Here is a 12,168-nt window from a genome sequence, read left to right on the forward strand (position 1 = left end):
ATCCTAGTGGCAGGTTTTACGGTCCCTAACATTGCAGACCCGTACCTGGAAAGTCCATTAGACTCGGGGCTCTCTCTAGAAACTCAAGTTTCACTTTATATCCAGGGCATAATCAGCAACATGTGTCCAGGCTCTGAGTGTGATTGGAGGAAAGGACTCAAGCATCCTGGAGGAGGGACGGGGCGGGGCTCTTGGGACCAAGAATACCCTCCCAGACTGGGCTGTCCGGAAACAGGAAGTCTGAACTGGGATCACTCCGCGTTCCGGCTTCCTTTGCTTTCCTTGCTGTGGAAACTGCTCTGCCTGGCAGTTTTGGTCTGTCCCGGTTTTCGGAGCTCCTCAGGTCCCTCCCTGTTTTTTCCTGCAAGTTCCTCAGGTCTTTCCTCTTTTCCCTTTGGGAGCTCAGCTCTCTTCCCCTCTCCCCCTCTTCCCCTGGGAGCTCAGCTCTCTCCCCATTTCCCCCCGTTAGCTCAGATCTTTCTTCCTTTCCCTCTGCGAACTCAGGGCTTCCTCCTTTCTTCCCTTGCCCCTGAGATCTCTCGGCATTCCTGCACCCAAGCCCGTGCTTGCATCTCCCAGGTAGGTCTGAGCCAGCATGCAGCATGCAGACTTTCACTGGCTGCCCTTGCCTTTGCCTCTCTTCTTTTGACCTTGGGATACATGACCTCCAGGCCTACCGGGAGCACACCTTTCTACCAAGGCTGCCTGTAGGATGAGCACTCCAGTCCTTAACCTTTTCCAGACTCCTACTCACTTCCCAAACTTGCCCAGATTTCAGAATGTGTCCATAATTTCATCTTGCTGATCAGGACGCAGCTATTCCATCTCCCCATCCCATCTCTTTCTTAGAGATTCTACTGTCCTGCCTTACTCTAAGCCTACCAGAAGGTCCCAGCATTCCTCCCCAGCTCCTAGGTACACCTCAGTGCACAGTCTTCCTTCTTTCCTAAACTCAGCTGTCCACCGCTTCTCACCCCACTGGACCTGACTTCCATGACCTCCTTTGGTCTGTCTTTCATCCCAGACCCAAGCCCTCTTCTCCAAACCTTCTGCTTCCCTAGCCCCTCTTCTCTCTGAGCCTTCAGAGTTCAATGCGAGACTGAATTTTGTCTCCCAAGCTCAGGCTTAACCTTGGGTGTTCCAATCCTGAACCCTCCCCATCCTCCACCTCCCCAATTTTGCTCCCTCTTCCCCAAAGCAGTCAGTCTATTGTACAGAATAATGTGTGTGTTATTTGAGTGGAGGGGAGGCAACCACTGGGGAGGGGGAGGAAGAAGGAGAGCTCTGACTCAGGAGCCATGAAGGCTGACAGGTCTCTCATCTGGGATCCCAAACACCCTTGTACCACGATGGGTGAGGTACGATGGAGAGAAGAGGGAGAAAAGAAGTAAAAGGAGGGGAGCAGTCTTCAGACAACCTCCCTTTCCAATCCTGACCCTCTTGGCATTGTTCTGTAGGGTGCAGTCCCTACAAGGTCCCGCAAGGGCAGGACCAGGGCCTTTGTAACTCCTGGAGGACCTCACACTCCACCAGGAATCCCTGTAGGCTTGCCTCCTAAAGAGAAAAGGAGAGTAAAGTCTTCTCCTCCTCTGGAATGCTTGTCCCCCTCCAGCTTCTTCTGGTCACCTAGGACTGGCCCAAGAATTGAGTCAAAGGCAAAGAGCAAAACTGGGGTGAAATTAGAACAGTTTTAATGTCAGGGCCCCAAAAAGCATTCTCCCAGGCCATGAAATCAAAGGCAGTCAGCCTGGGACCAGGATGAAGGGAAGCTGGGCTTTTCTATGCAGAGGGAAAGAAGGGAAGGACTCACCTGTGGGCTCTTGGCTTTCTCTGGGTTTTCAAATTCAAGTCCCTCATGGTTAGCTGTGACCTTTATTAGTAAGAGCTTTGGCTGTTGTCACTTTTGTAAGCCCCTCAAGTGTGGTAGCAGCAAGACCCTTCAACAAAGACCTGGTGCCAAAGGGAGGAACTTGAGAAAAAGGAGTCACTCTGGGTGTTTGTTACTTGCACAGGAAGCCTGGAGCCAGAGGGAATGGGCCCTGGGAGCCTCAGACCTCCTCAGGTGAGTGCAGTCCATCCCCAGACCTGATCAACATCAGCAGTCACAGCCATTTCCCTAGACATGGAGGACAGGCTGTGGAGCTGTCAGGGCCTGTTGTACTGGTCATTTCTGTACAAAAACAGGGGAACCAGTAACACAGCCCTGCCCAACTGCATCCTTAGATCCTTGGCATCTTGGGACCCAACAGACACACACACACACACACACACACACACACACCCCTCCCACTTCACCATTTGTTTCTATGTTCCTCCTCATTACAAGGGACTGACAGGCTACACCACTTCATCATGAATCTCCATTCCAGAGGGAGCTCTCTTTGGGCCTACCCAGTACCCCTTCCCATCCAAGATTTCTCCCCCTTCCTCTTGGTTTCCTCTGCCATGTTCTCTCCTAGAAAACCTTTCAAACAGAGTTTGTCCTGTTAAGGTGGGGAGCTGAGCCTAGAAGCTTCCCCAGCCCTTCTCCTGGTCATCAGAGCAGAAACTATCCTTCTGGGCTGCTCTTGTCCTCATACCTCAGGTCTCCAAGTCTTCCCAGGTTTCCTTGAAACCCTCCCCTTGACCATTCCTTGGCTCCTGCCAATAAGCACTGAGAAAGGCTTTGGGTCCAAGCTCCGCAGTTCTAGTACACAGAGCTCTGGGCCATCCTGATGCTCTGGGGCCTCTAAGACCTGCCCTGGCACAGGGAACTATCTCTCCTGTCTAAAAGAGGCTCCTGGGATTCTCGCCCTCACTTCTGTCATTCCTGGGCCCCAAAGTACTATACCAAGTGTTTCTTTGCTGGTTTAACTTAAGTTGCCCTGTGCAGAGTGCCAGGAACTGGCAGAGACTGTGAGAACAATTGGGAGAAAAAGAAGGATCAAGAGTCACAGTGTGTCATGGCACTGTTGCCCCCTTTAGAATATGCCATAAGTCTTTTATTTCAAGTTTCTCTAGACATTTGTTCATCCCTTCTAATTGATGTCATTCTGCATTTCTTCATCCCCCCTTTCCTCTTAGTTCTCTTGTAGATTCCCCTCCCTCTCTTGCCATTCAACTCATCCTATTCATTAGTTTTCTAATTTCAACCATTTTTCTTCCCTTTTCTCTCCCTCTCCTCATTGTCCACCTTCCTTGGCTGTTTTTGCCTAGATTCTTGTTCTGTGTCACATAGCTCTTCTGCTCATGGGGTCTTTTTTTCCTTGACAATTCGTGCAGTCAAAGGCTCCAAGAGCCCCATTCTGAGGCTGTGCTGTAGGAGCTTTTGGCCACTGCTTGGAGACCAGCTGCACAGATGCCTTCTTTTCTAAACCCTGCTGTCTAGAAGTGAAATACTAGAATAAAGGAAATAAACTGTGAAATGAGCCTTACACACTGACATAACACACACATAACAAGGTCAGGGAAGCAGTTCCTAGATCAATGTAAACCTGTAAAATTCACAATGGCGATTCTCTTCGGTAAAAGGTGGTTTCTTTAGGAAAAAGAGGTTATAGATAAAAGAAAGAGCTAAAATAGACACAGAGAGTGGGAAATAGGAAATGGGGTGTAGAAAGTAATAGGGTTAGCAAGGAATAATGTGGAAGAATTCATTAACAGAATATGCCCTGTGGCCCTAGGATGCCCTTCATTATGAGTTCCATAATAAGTCACTTCTCAGCTTTATTTCAAAAGAACCAAAATTCAATCGGTCTCTTAATAACGGGTTCAAGAGTTGACTCTGACTCTGAGAAAGCCTATGACCTTTGGGTATATCCCTTCTCTGTGTTTCAGTTTCTTCCTGAAAATTGGAGGGGGTTGAATTCTTTCCTTCTGAAGGATCTTTCAGCCCCACATCTTCTGACTTTTGATGCTGCAGGAGGTTGTGACATTCAAGGATGTGGCTGTGGACTTCACCCAGGAGGAGTGGGGGCTCTTGGACCCCTCTCAGAAGGAGCTGTTCAAGGAGGTCATGGTGGAGAATGCCCAGAACCTGCTGTCCTTGGGTAAGGGCACTTCTCCTGATAATTGCAAATGTACCATTAAAAGAAATATCTTCATTGCCCAATGTGAAGGCTTTGGGATGGGGGAAGAGAAGGCACAGGGCTGGTCTTGTGTTTTGTGACAGGACCTGGGAATGTCCTTTGTTGTTCCTGGAACTCTCTCTTACCCATTCCCAGGTCAAAGATTAAATCAGGGGAAGCATCTCAAACATGGAACTAATCTTAGATGAATTTTGATCTCTGAAAACTGCTCAGCCTTTCCTTTTCCTTATATCTCCTTCCTTTTTCATATGGATCCAGTATTTGAAATATTATTCTTTTTAGCAAGCATCAGTTTGTAGCCAAAGCACCTGCTTGTCCCTCATATGGGAAGTTTCTCCTTGATCTGCCTTTGGATCGCCCTCATATTCCAGTACAAGGGGTGGGAAAGGAGTAGAAGGGAATAAGCATTTATTTCTACCTGTGTTTGCCAGGGGCTGTGCCATATGCTTTCTTTACAAACTGTAACAATACTGCTTAAGAACAACTTCCAGCAAATAAGTTATTTTGATGATTCTAAGGATTGAAATTCATGACAGGGGACAAATCAAGAAAGATGCTGGTTGTATCCAGAGAGAAAAACTCATAAATAGAAATATGGATAGCGTAATTTTACATTTCTATGCATTTGCAGCCATCTCCAGGCTGAGTGCAGACAAATGGAAGGAAAAAATTTACTTGATAATTTTCTTGTGTATTTGAAAGGAATAGCAAGTTGTGCGTTGTGGATTTACAGTTTCATGTGCAATCATCTTTTTATTGAACTACGATACTGAAATGCTTGTTTATAAGTTAAAAGTACAACAAAATATTATGTTACTTTAATGTCATCTTCACATTTTAAGTCAGGTGATATTGTTATCCCCATTTCAGAGTTAAGGAAGCAGGAAAACAAATAGAATTTAATTGACTTGTCCAGAGGTACACAATTAGTAACCCAGCTTTAGGTTCAGAAGTTTCTGCCAGAAGGGAGCTTCACAGCACAGGAGGTGGGAGGAAGGGCCTTTGCCTTTTTCAGAGGAAGCTATACAAATAGTGGGCACATCCTGCCTTAGGTGACTTCCTTTAGAATCCCCAATGGTTGAGTATTGACTGATTTGTCTGAACATGAAGGGCTCAATTTCAGCTTGGAGCAGTTTTGGAGCCTCATTTTTCCCTAAAGAGAACTACGTGATCAACTTCTCTCCATCTTCTTCTCTTTCTGATTTCCATGCCCAGGGTTTCCAGTTCCCAGAGAAGAGGTGATCTCTTATTTTGAGCAAAGGAAAACCCCCTGGATGCTGGACCAAGAAGATCTGAGGAGCTGCTCTCCAGGTGAGTGAGGTGAAAGCAGGGACATGAGAGCTGTGGTTAAAAGAGGCTTCTGGCAGTTATCCTGAAGTACATGCTCAGTTTGGGGAGAAAGGTCAGATTTAGAATTCTTTACTGAATATTTCTTGGCAGCCGTGTCCGGGGCTAGTCAGTGAATCTGGCTGTCTGCTCCACAAAATGAGTGGGGCCCACTGCAAGGCCCCGTAGGCCCTTCCACTGCTCATCTGTCATTGTGTAAGAAATCCTTCTTTGGGATTTGGGGCAATGGAATTCCTGAAAGTTCCCAGAGGGAATAGGTTTGGGACATAAGCCATTTCTTAGAACTTTTTTCTTGTCAGTAAACAATTAAGGGCCTGTTACTTGGCAGTCCTGGGCTAAACACCAGGAACACAAATAGAGATATGAGGGACATCCCCTGCCCTCATGGAGGTCCCCCACCACAGAGTGGCGGGGCAGACAATACACCAGCAATCCTGGAGTGACCCACTGTGCACCAGATAAATTGAATAATTTAGTGCCCCAGTGCATCATTAATTGGTGAGGATCATGATGGTTTAAAAGGGGTGTAGAACTGGGGAAGAAAGAGCCAAAGTGAAATAAAACAGGTAGCATTTATACAATCCTACATGCCATGCTCTGCACTGTCTTATTTCATCCTTATGAGAACCATAGGATTTAAGTGCTATTATTATGCCCATCTTACAGGTAAAGAAACTGAATCTAACAGAAATCCTATAACTTGACTTGCAAGGTTCTGAGGTGGGAATAAAATCCTGGGCTTCCTGATTTAAGGCCCTATCCACATTCTATCCATTGTAACTGTATTCTGGTTTTGAAACATATGATGAACATGGTCTAACATGTGTGATGTAGAAAAGAAAGATCTGGACAACTCCTGTGGAGACAGGGAAATTCATTTTTTTTAAAAGTCTAGCCAGTCAAAAGGCATTGCCAATTACTGTTTAAAAAAAGATTTCTATCAGTTCCAATGGAGCAGTAATGAACTGAACCAGCTACACCCAGCGAAAGAACTCTGGGAGATGACTAAGAATCATTACATTGAATTCCCAATCCCTATATTTTATTTCCTTTACAGGCTAATTATACAATATTTCAGAGTCTGATTCTTTTTGTACAGCAAAATAATGGTTTGGACATGTGTACTTACTTTGTATTTAATTTATACTTTAACATATTTAACATGTATTGGTCATCCTATCATCTAGGGGAGGAGGTGGGGGGAAGGAGGAGAAAAATTGGAACAAAAGGTTTGGCAATTGTCAATGCTGTAAAATTACCCATGCATATAACTTGTAAATAAAAAGCTATTAAAAATTAAAATTAAAAAAGATATATATTTATGTTGGCTCATGACAAATGTTGCCCTAAATGATAGAGTGGTCAATTACATATCTTGTTTTTAGCACATCTTGTTCAGGCTATTAGAGCTTGGATGAGATGGGGTTGCTAGATAACCCAGGAGGGAGAGCACTCTAGTCCGGGAAGAAACAGCCCCTGAGGGACTGTGCAGGCCTGTGGCCATTTGTACATGAATGTCCAACCTTCCTTCAATGCTAGGAATAATCTGATGTCAAGTTGAGAAACCAGAAGAATCTGTTGCACTTAGAAGCAGCCAGGCATTGTGCCGAGTGTCAGGGATACTTAGAGAGAGGAAGGTAAGCCCCATCCTCGAGAACTCACATTTTACTGGGGAAGAAAACATACAATAACTAGGTATACATGCAATCCACGACAGCACATCCACACAAAGTCCATATGAAACAATATATGCAAGATTCACACAGAGTGGATACAGAGTGTCCTAGGGGAGCGAAGGCACTAGGCTATGGGGATGGCGGCACAGGAGGGGGGATTTTGAGCTGAGTCCCAAAGGAATTCGGGGTTCTAAGAAGTGGAGGTGTCCCGCCTCCCCCTGCCCCCTGCCCCCAGCTGCGTTTCATGGACTCAGGGCACAATCCTCCACAGCCGTGTACTATTGATCTTGATAGGCTGAAATCATTGCAGAGAGTCTTGTAAAGGTAGAACTGTGCACATCTCTGTGGTCCCAGAGCACAGCTACCTTTATAACCAAATAAGACAATTATTCACCACTTTAGGTGCCACTAAGACATTTTTTGGGTTAGATCCCTTGGATCTTTGTCTCATTCACGGACTTGGTGAATTTTTAAAAGGGAAAGATTGCAATACTGCAGCCTGCACTACCCTCTTCCACATCTCAGGATGATGAACTCAATTTTTGTGTTTGAAACATTTTCAGATGTAGTTAATTTCATACATTTAAAAATGTTATCTTGGGATATGCAGGGGGCATATGATGATTAAAAAAAAAAGAATTAAGTGATAGCTATCTCAAAAAAAATAACGAATCAGAATTAAATCACTTCTACCTCAGGTAAATTAAAAAAAAAAAAAAAAACTATGTTAGCCTACTGAATATGATACCAGATAAAGTAATAGAAAAAAAAATGAATTGAAAGTGATCAGCATGGAAATTTGTTATACTTACAAGCAGGACAGATCATGAAACAATTTGAGTATTTCCTATATGTTCACTAGATGTCATGTCTATGAAAAAGAGGCAGAGAGCAGATAATGAAAGGGAAAGGGGAAAATTGAGAGTTGAGATAATTGTCACATACTGTAGGCAGAGCATGCCCATTCACAGGGTGTAAATTCTAGTCTCAGCTGCTGGGATTTGGGCCAATTCACTCAGCCTTTCTGAGCTGGTAGCCACCTGAGTTGTGCACCTAAGGAGAATGAAGGTACTCTCTGGGTTGTCACAGGTTATTGTGAGTCTCCATTGTTATTGTGCATGAAACTTCTTAGAAATTAGATCATGTTTGGGATGTGAACTAATGAAACTTAAAATGATTGGTTTTGCCCATTTTATATTTTTCTCTTTGCCTAGGAAAAGAGAAAATGACTGAGTTTCTCTTCTGCTGGTGGAAGGAAAGGAATATAAATGTGTGTGAGTGTGTGTGTGTGTGTGTGTGTGTGCATCATGACTATGTCTGCTTTATTGGTTCCTCTTTTTCTTTTGTTTTGGAAGGAGAGATCAGAATGAGATGAAAGAAACTTCTGCAGTGCTAAGCCATTCTGTGGTAGAAACTCCCAAGCAGTGGTTCATGGGTAATGGATCCTGTGACTTTACTTGGACAAAAAGCTGTGCAACACATGAGAGAATCCAGCTTAGAGAGAGACATTGTGAATGTACCAAATGTGGAAAAGGTTTTATAAAAAAGGAAAAGCTTATTGTACAAGCGAGAATCCACACAGGAGAGAAACCTTATGACTGTAACCAATGTGGAAAAGCTTTTAGATGGAAGGGAAAACTTATCGTACATCAGAAAATCCACACTGGAGAGAAGCCTTATGAATGTAACCAATGTGGAAAGGCTTTTAGAAGCAAGGAAGGTCTCATTGGTCATCAGAGAATCCACACTGGAGAGAAGCCTTATGAATGTAACCAATGTGGAAAGGCTTTTCGACACAAGGTAGCTCTTACTGTACATCAGAGAATCCACACTGGAGAGAAGCCTTATCAATGTAACCAATGTGGAAAGGCTTTTCGACACAAGGTAGCTCTTACTGTACATCAGAGAATCCACATTGGAGAGAAACCTTATGCATGTAACCAGTGTGGAAAAAATTTTATAAAAAAAGAAGCTCTTATTTTACATCAGAGAACCCACACTGGAGAGAAGCCTTATGAATGTAACCACTGTGGAAAGGCTTTTAGAAGCAAGAAAGGTCTCATTGGACATGAGATGATGCATACTGGAGAGAAGCCTTATGAATGTAACCAGTGTGGGAAAAGTTTTATTAAAAAAGGAGCTCTTACTTTACATCAGAGAACCCACACTGGAGAGAAGCCTTATGAATGTAACCACTGTGGAAAGGCTTTTAGACAAAAGGGAGCTCTTACTGTACATCAGAGAATCCACACTGGAGAGAAACCTTATGAATGTAACCAGTGTGGAAAAAGTTTTATAAAAAATGGAGCTCTTATTTTACATCAGAGAACCCACACTGGAGAGAAGCCTTATGAATGTAACCACTGTGGAAAGGCTTTTAGAAGCAAGAAAGGTCTTATTGGACATGAGATGATGCACACTGGAGAGAAACCTTATGAATGTAACCAGTGTGGAAAGGCTTTTATACAAAAGGGAGCTCTTAATATACATCAGAGAATCCACACTGGAGAGAAACCTTATGAATGTAACCACTGTGGAAAGGCCTTTGGAGACAAGAATACTCTTACTGTACATCAGAGAATCCACACTGGAGAGAAACCTTATGAATGTAACCACTGTGGAAAAGCTTTTAGAAACAAGGGAAGTCTTACTACACATCAGAGAATCCACACTGGAGAGGAGCCTTATGAATGTAACCAGTGTGGAAAGTCTTTTAGAGACAAGAATGTTCTTACTGTACATCAGAGAATCCACACTGGAAAGAAACCTTATGAATGTAACCACTGTGGAAAGGCTTTTAGAGACAAGAATGCTCTCACTGTACATCAGAGAATCCACACTGGAGAGAAACCTTATGAATGTAACCACTGTGGAAAGGCTTTTAGACATAAATCTAGTCTTACTGACCACGAGCGTACCCACACTTAAGAGAAACTTTATGACTGTAATCAGTGTTGGAAAACTTTTGCAAATAGAGGATTTCTTACTAGTAATCAAAGAACCCAAACTGGACAGAAACCTTCTCAATGTAACCAATGTGGAAAGGCTTTTCGACACAAGGTAGCTCTTACTATACATCAGAGAATCCACACTGGAGAGAAACCTTATGCATGTAACCAGTGTGGAAAAAGTTTTATAAAAAAAGGAGCTCTTATTTTACATCAGAGAACCCACACTGGAGAGAAGCCTTATGAATGTAACCACTGTGGAAAGGCTTTTAGAAGCAAGAAAGGTCTCATTGGACATGAGATGATGCATACTGGAGAGAACCTTATGAATGTAACCAGTGTGGGAAAAGTTTTATAAAAAAAGGAGCTCTTATTTTACATCAGAGAACCCACACTGGAGAGAAGCCTTATGAATGTAACCACTGTGGAAAGGCTTTTAGACAAAAGGGAGCTCTTACTGTACATCAGAGAATCCACACTGGAGAGAAACCTTATGCATGTAACCAGTGTGGAAAAAGTTTTATAAAAAAAGGAGCTCTTATTTTACATCAGAGAACCCACACTGGAGAGAAGCCTTATGAATGTAACCACTGTGGAAAGGCTTTTAGAAGCAAGAAAGGTCTTATTGGACATGAGATGATGCACACTGGAGAGAAACCTTATGAATGTAACCAGTGTGGAAAGGCTTTTATACAAAAGGGAGCTCTTAATATACATCAGAGAATCCACACTGGAGAGAAACCTTATGAATGTAACCACTGTGGAAAGGCCTTTGGAGACAAGAATACTCTTACTGTACATCAGAGAATCCACACTGGAGAGAAACCTTATGAATGTAACCACTGTGGAAAAGCTTTTAGAAACAAGGGAAGTCTTACTACACATCAGAGAATCCACACTGGAGAGGAGCCTTATGAATGTAACCAGTGTGGAAAGTCTTTTAGAGACAAGAATGTTCTTACTGTACATCAGAGAATCCACACTGGAAAGAAACCTTATGAATGTAACCACTGTGGAAAGGCTTTTAGAGACAAGAATGCTCTCACTGTACATCAGAGAATCCACACTGGAGAGAAACCTTATGAATGTAACCACTGTGGAAAGGCTTTTAGACATAAATCTAGTCTTACTGACCACGAGCGTACCCACACTTAAGAGAAACTTTATGACTGTAATCAGTGTTGGAAAACTTTTGCAAATAGAGGATTTCTTACTAGTAATCAAAGAACCCAAACTGGACAGAAACCTTCTCAATGTAACCAAATGTGGAAACCTGGGACGCTAATGTATTATTGGTGGAATTGTGAATGGATCCAACCATTCTGCTGAGCAATATGTAACTATACCCAAAGGGCTATCAACAGGTGCATAGCCTTTGAACTAGCAATATTTCTACTGGGCTTATTTGCCAAAGAGATCCTAAAGGAGGAAAAAGGGCCCACATGTGCGGAAATGTTTCTGCAGCCCTATTTGTAGTGGCAAGAAATTGGAAACTGAATGGATGCCCATTAGCTGGGAAATGCTGAGTAAGTAATAGCACATTAATGTTGTGGAATATTATTGTTCTATAAGGAATGATCAGCAGGATGATTCCAAAGACTCCTGGTGAAACTACATGAACTGACGCAAAGTGAAGTGAGCAGAACCAGGAGATCATCATACATGGCAACAGCAACACTATACAGTGATCAGTTCTGGTGGATGTGGCTCTTTTCAAGAATGACATGATTCAGGCCACTTCCAATGATCTTGTGATGAAGAGAACTATCTACACTGATAGAGGACTGTGGGAACGGGATGTGGATCACAACATAGCATTTGCACTCTTTGTGCACCTAACAAGTTGGTGGGAATAGCCCAAAAACACTGATGAGAGAAGTTTCCTAGGACTGCTGTCACCACCTATGAGATGAGTCCCAGCTGCCCCAAAGCACAATGTATCCAAGCCTCTGACACCAGCCTGGGAGTCAGTTTCCTTTCCCAGATGTTCCTTTCAAACGTGGCAGATGGACTTCATTCCATTGCCAGCTGCCCATGGTTCCAAATATGCTTTGGGGATAGTCTGTACACTTTCATGCTGAATGGCAGAGTTCCCCCTCATACTGCCACAGCCTGTGGGCTAGCAAAAAT

At 43.5% G+C, this 12,168-nt stretch overlaps 2 protein-coding genes and 1 long non-coding RNA gene across 13 annotated transcripts in view; 2 read left to right on the forward strand and 1 right to left on the reverse strand.

Annotated features, from left to right (window-relative positions):
- The window catches only part of LOC127556938 (zinc finger protein 260-like), an 88,136-nt gene extending 78,016 nt beyond the window's left edge, over nt 1-10,120 (forward strand). For 4 of the 8 annotated variants that reach the window (XM_051990448.1, XM_051990452.1, XM_051990449.1 and 1 more), the window contains exons 4-5: nt 5,283-5,378; nt 8,446-8,527. In XM_051990448.1, the coding sequence (XP_051846408.1) occupies nt 5,283-5,378; nt 8,446-8,465 (116 nt within the window). In that variant the 3' untranslated portion in view covers nt 8,466-8,527. Of the gene's footprint in view, nt 1-3,901; nt 4,029-5,282 lie in introns of all 8 variants that reach the window. The other 4 variants (XM_051990451.1, XM_051990450.1, XM_051990447.1 and 1 more) reach the window with 2 other exon arrangements.
- The window catches only part of LOC127556953 (zinc finger protein 8-like), a 187,277-nt gene that overhangs the window by 117,710 nt on the left and 57,399 nt on the right, over nt 1-12,168 (reverse strand). The gene's annotated exons all lie outside the window — the stretch shown is intronic.
- LOC127556957 (uncharacterized) lies at nt 254-3,897 on the forward strand. Its single transcript, XR_007952587.1, has 3 exons — nt 254-579; nt 2,013-2,062; nt 3,817-3,897. It is a non-coding gene; the product is annotated as an uncharacterized LOC127556957 (long non-coding RNA).

Source organism: Antechinus flavipes, chromosome 3, assembly GCF_016432865.1.
Source record: "Antechinus flavipes isolate AdamAnt ecotype Samford, QLD, Australia chromosome 3, AdamAnt_v2, whole genome shotgun sequence".
Lineage (NCBI taxonomy): Eukaryota > Metazoa > Chordata > Mammalia > Dasyuromorphia > Dasyuridae > Antechinus > Antechinus flavipes.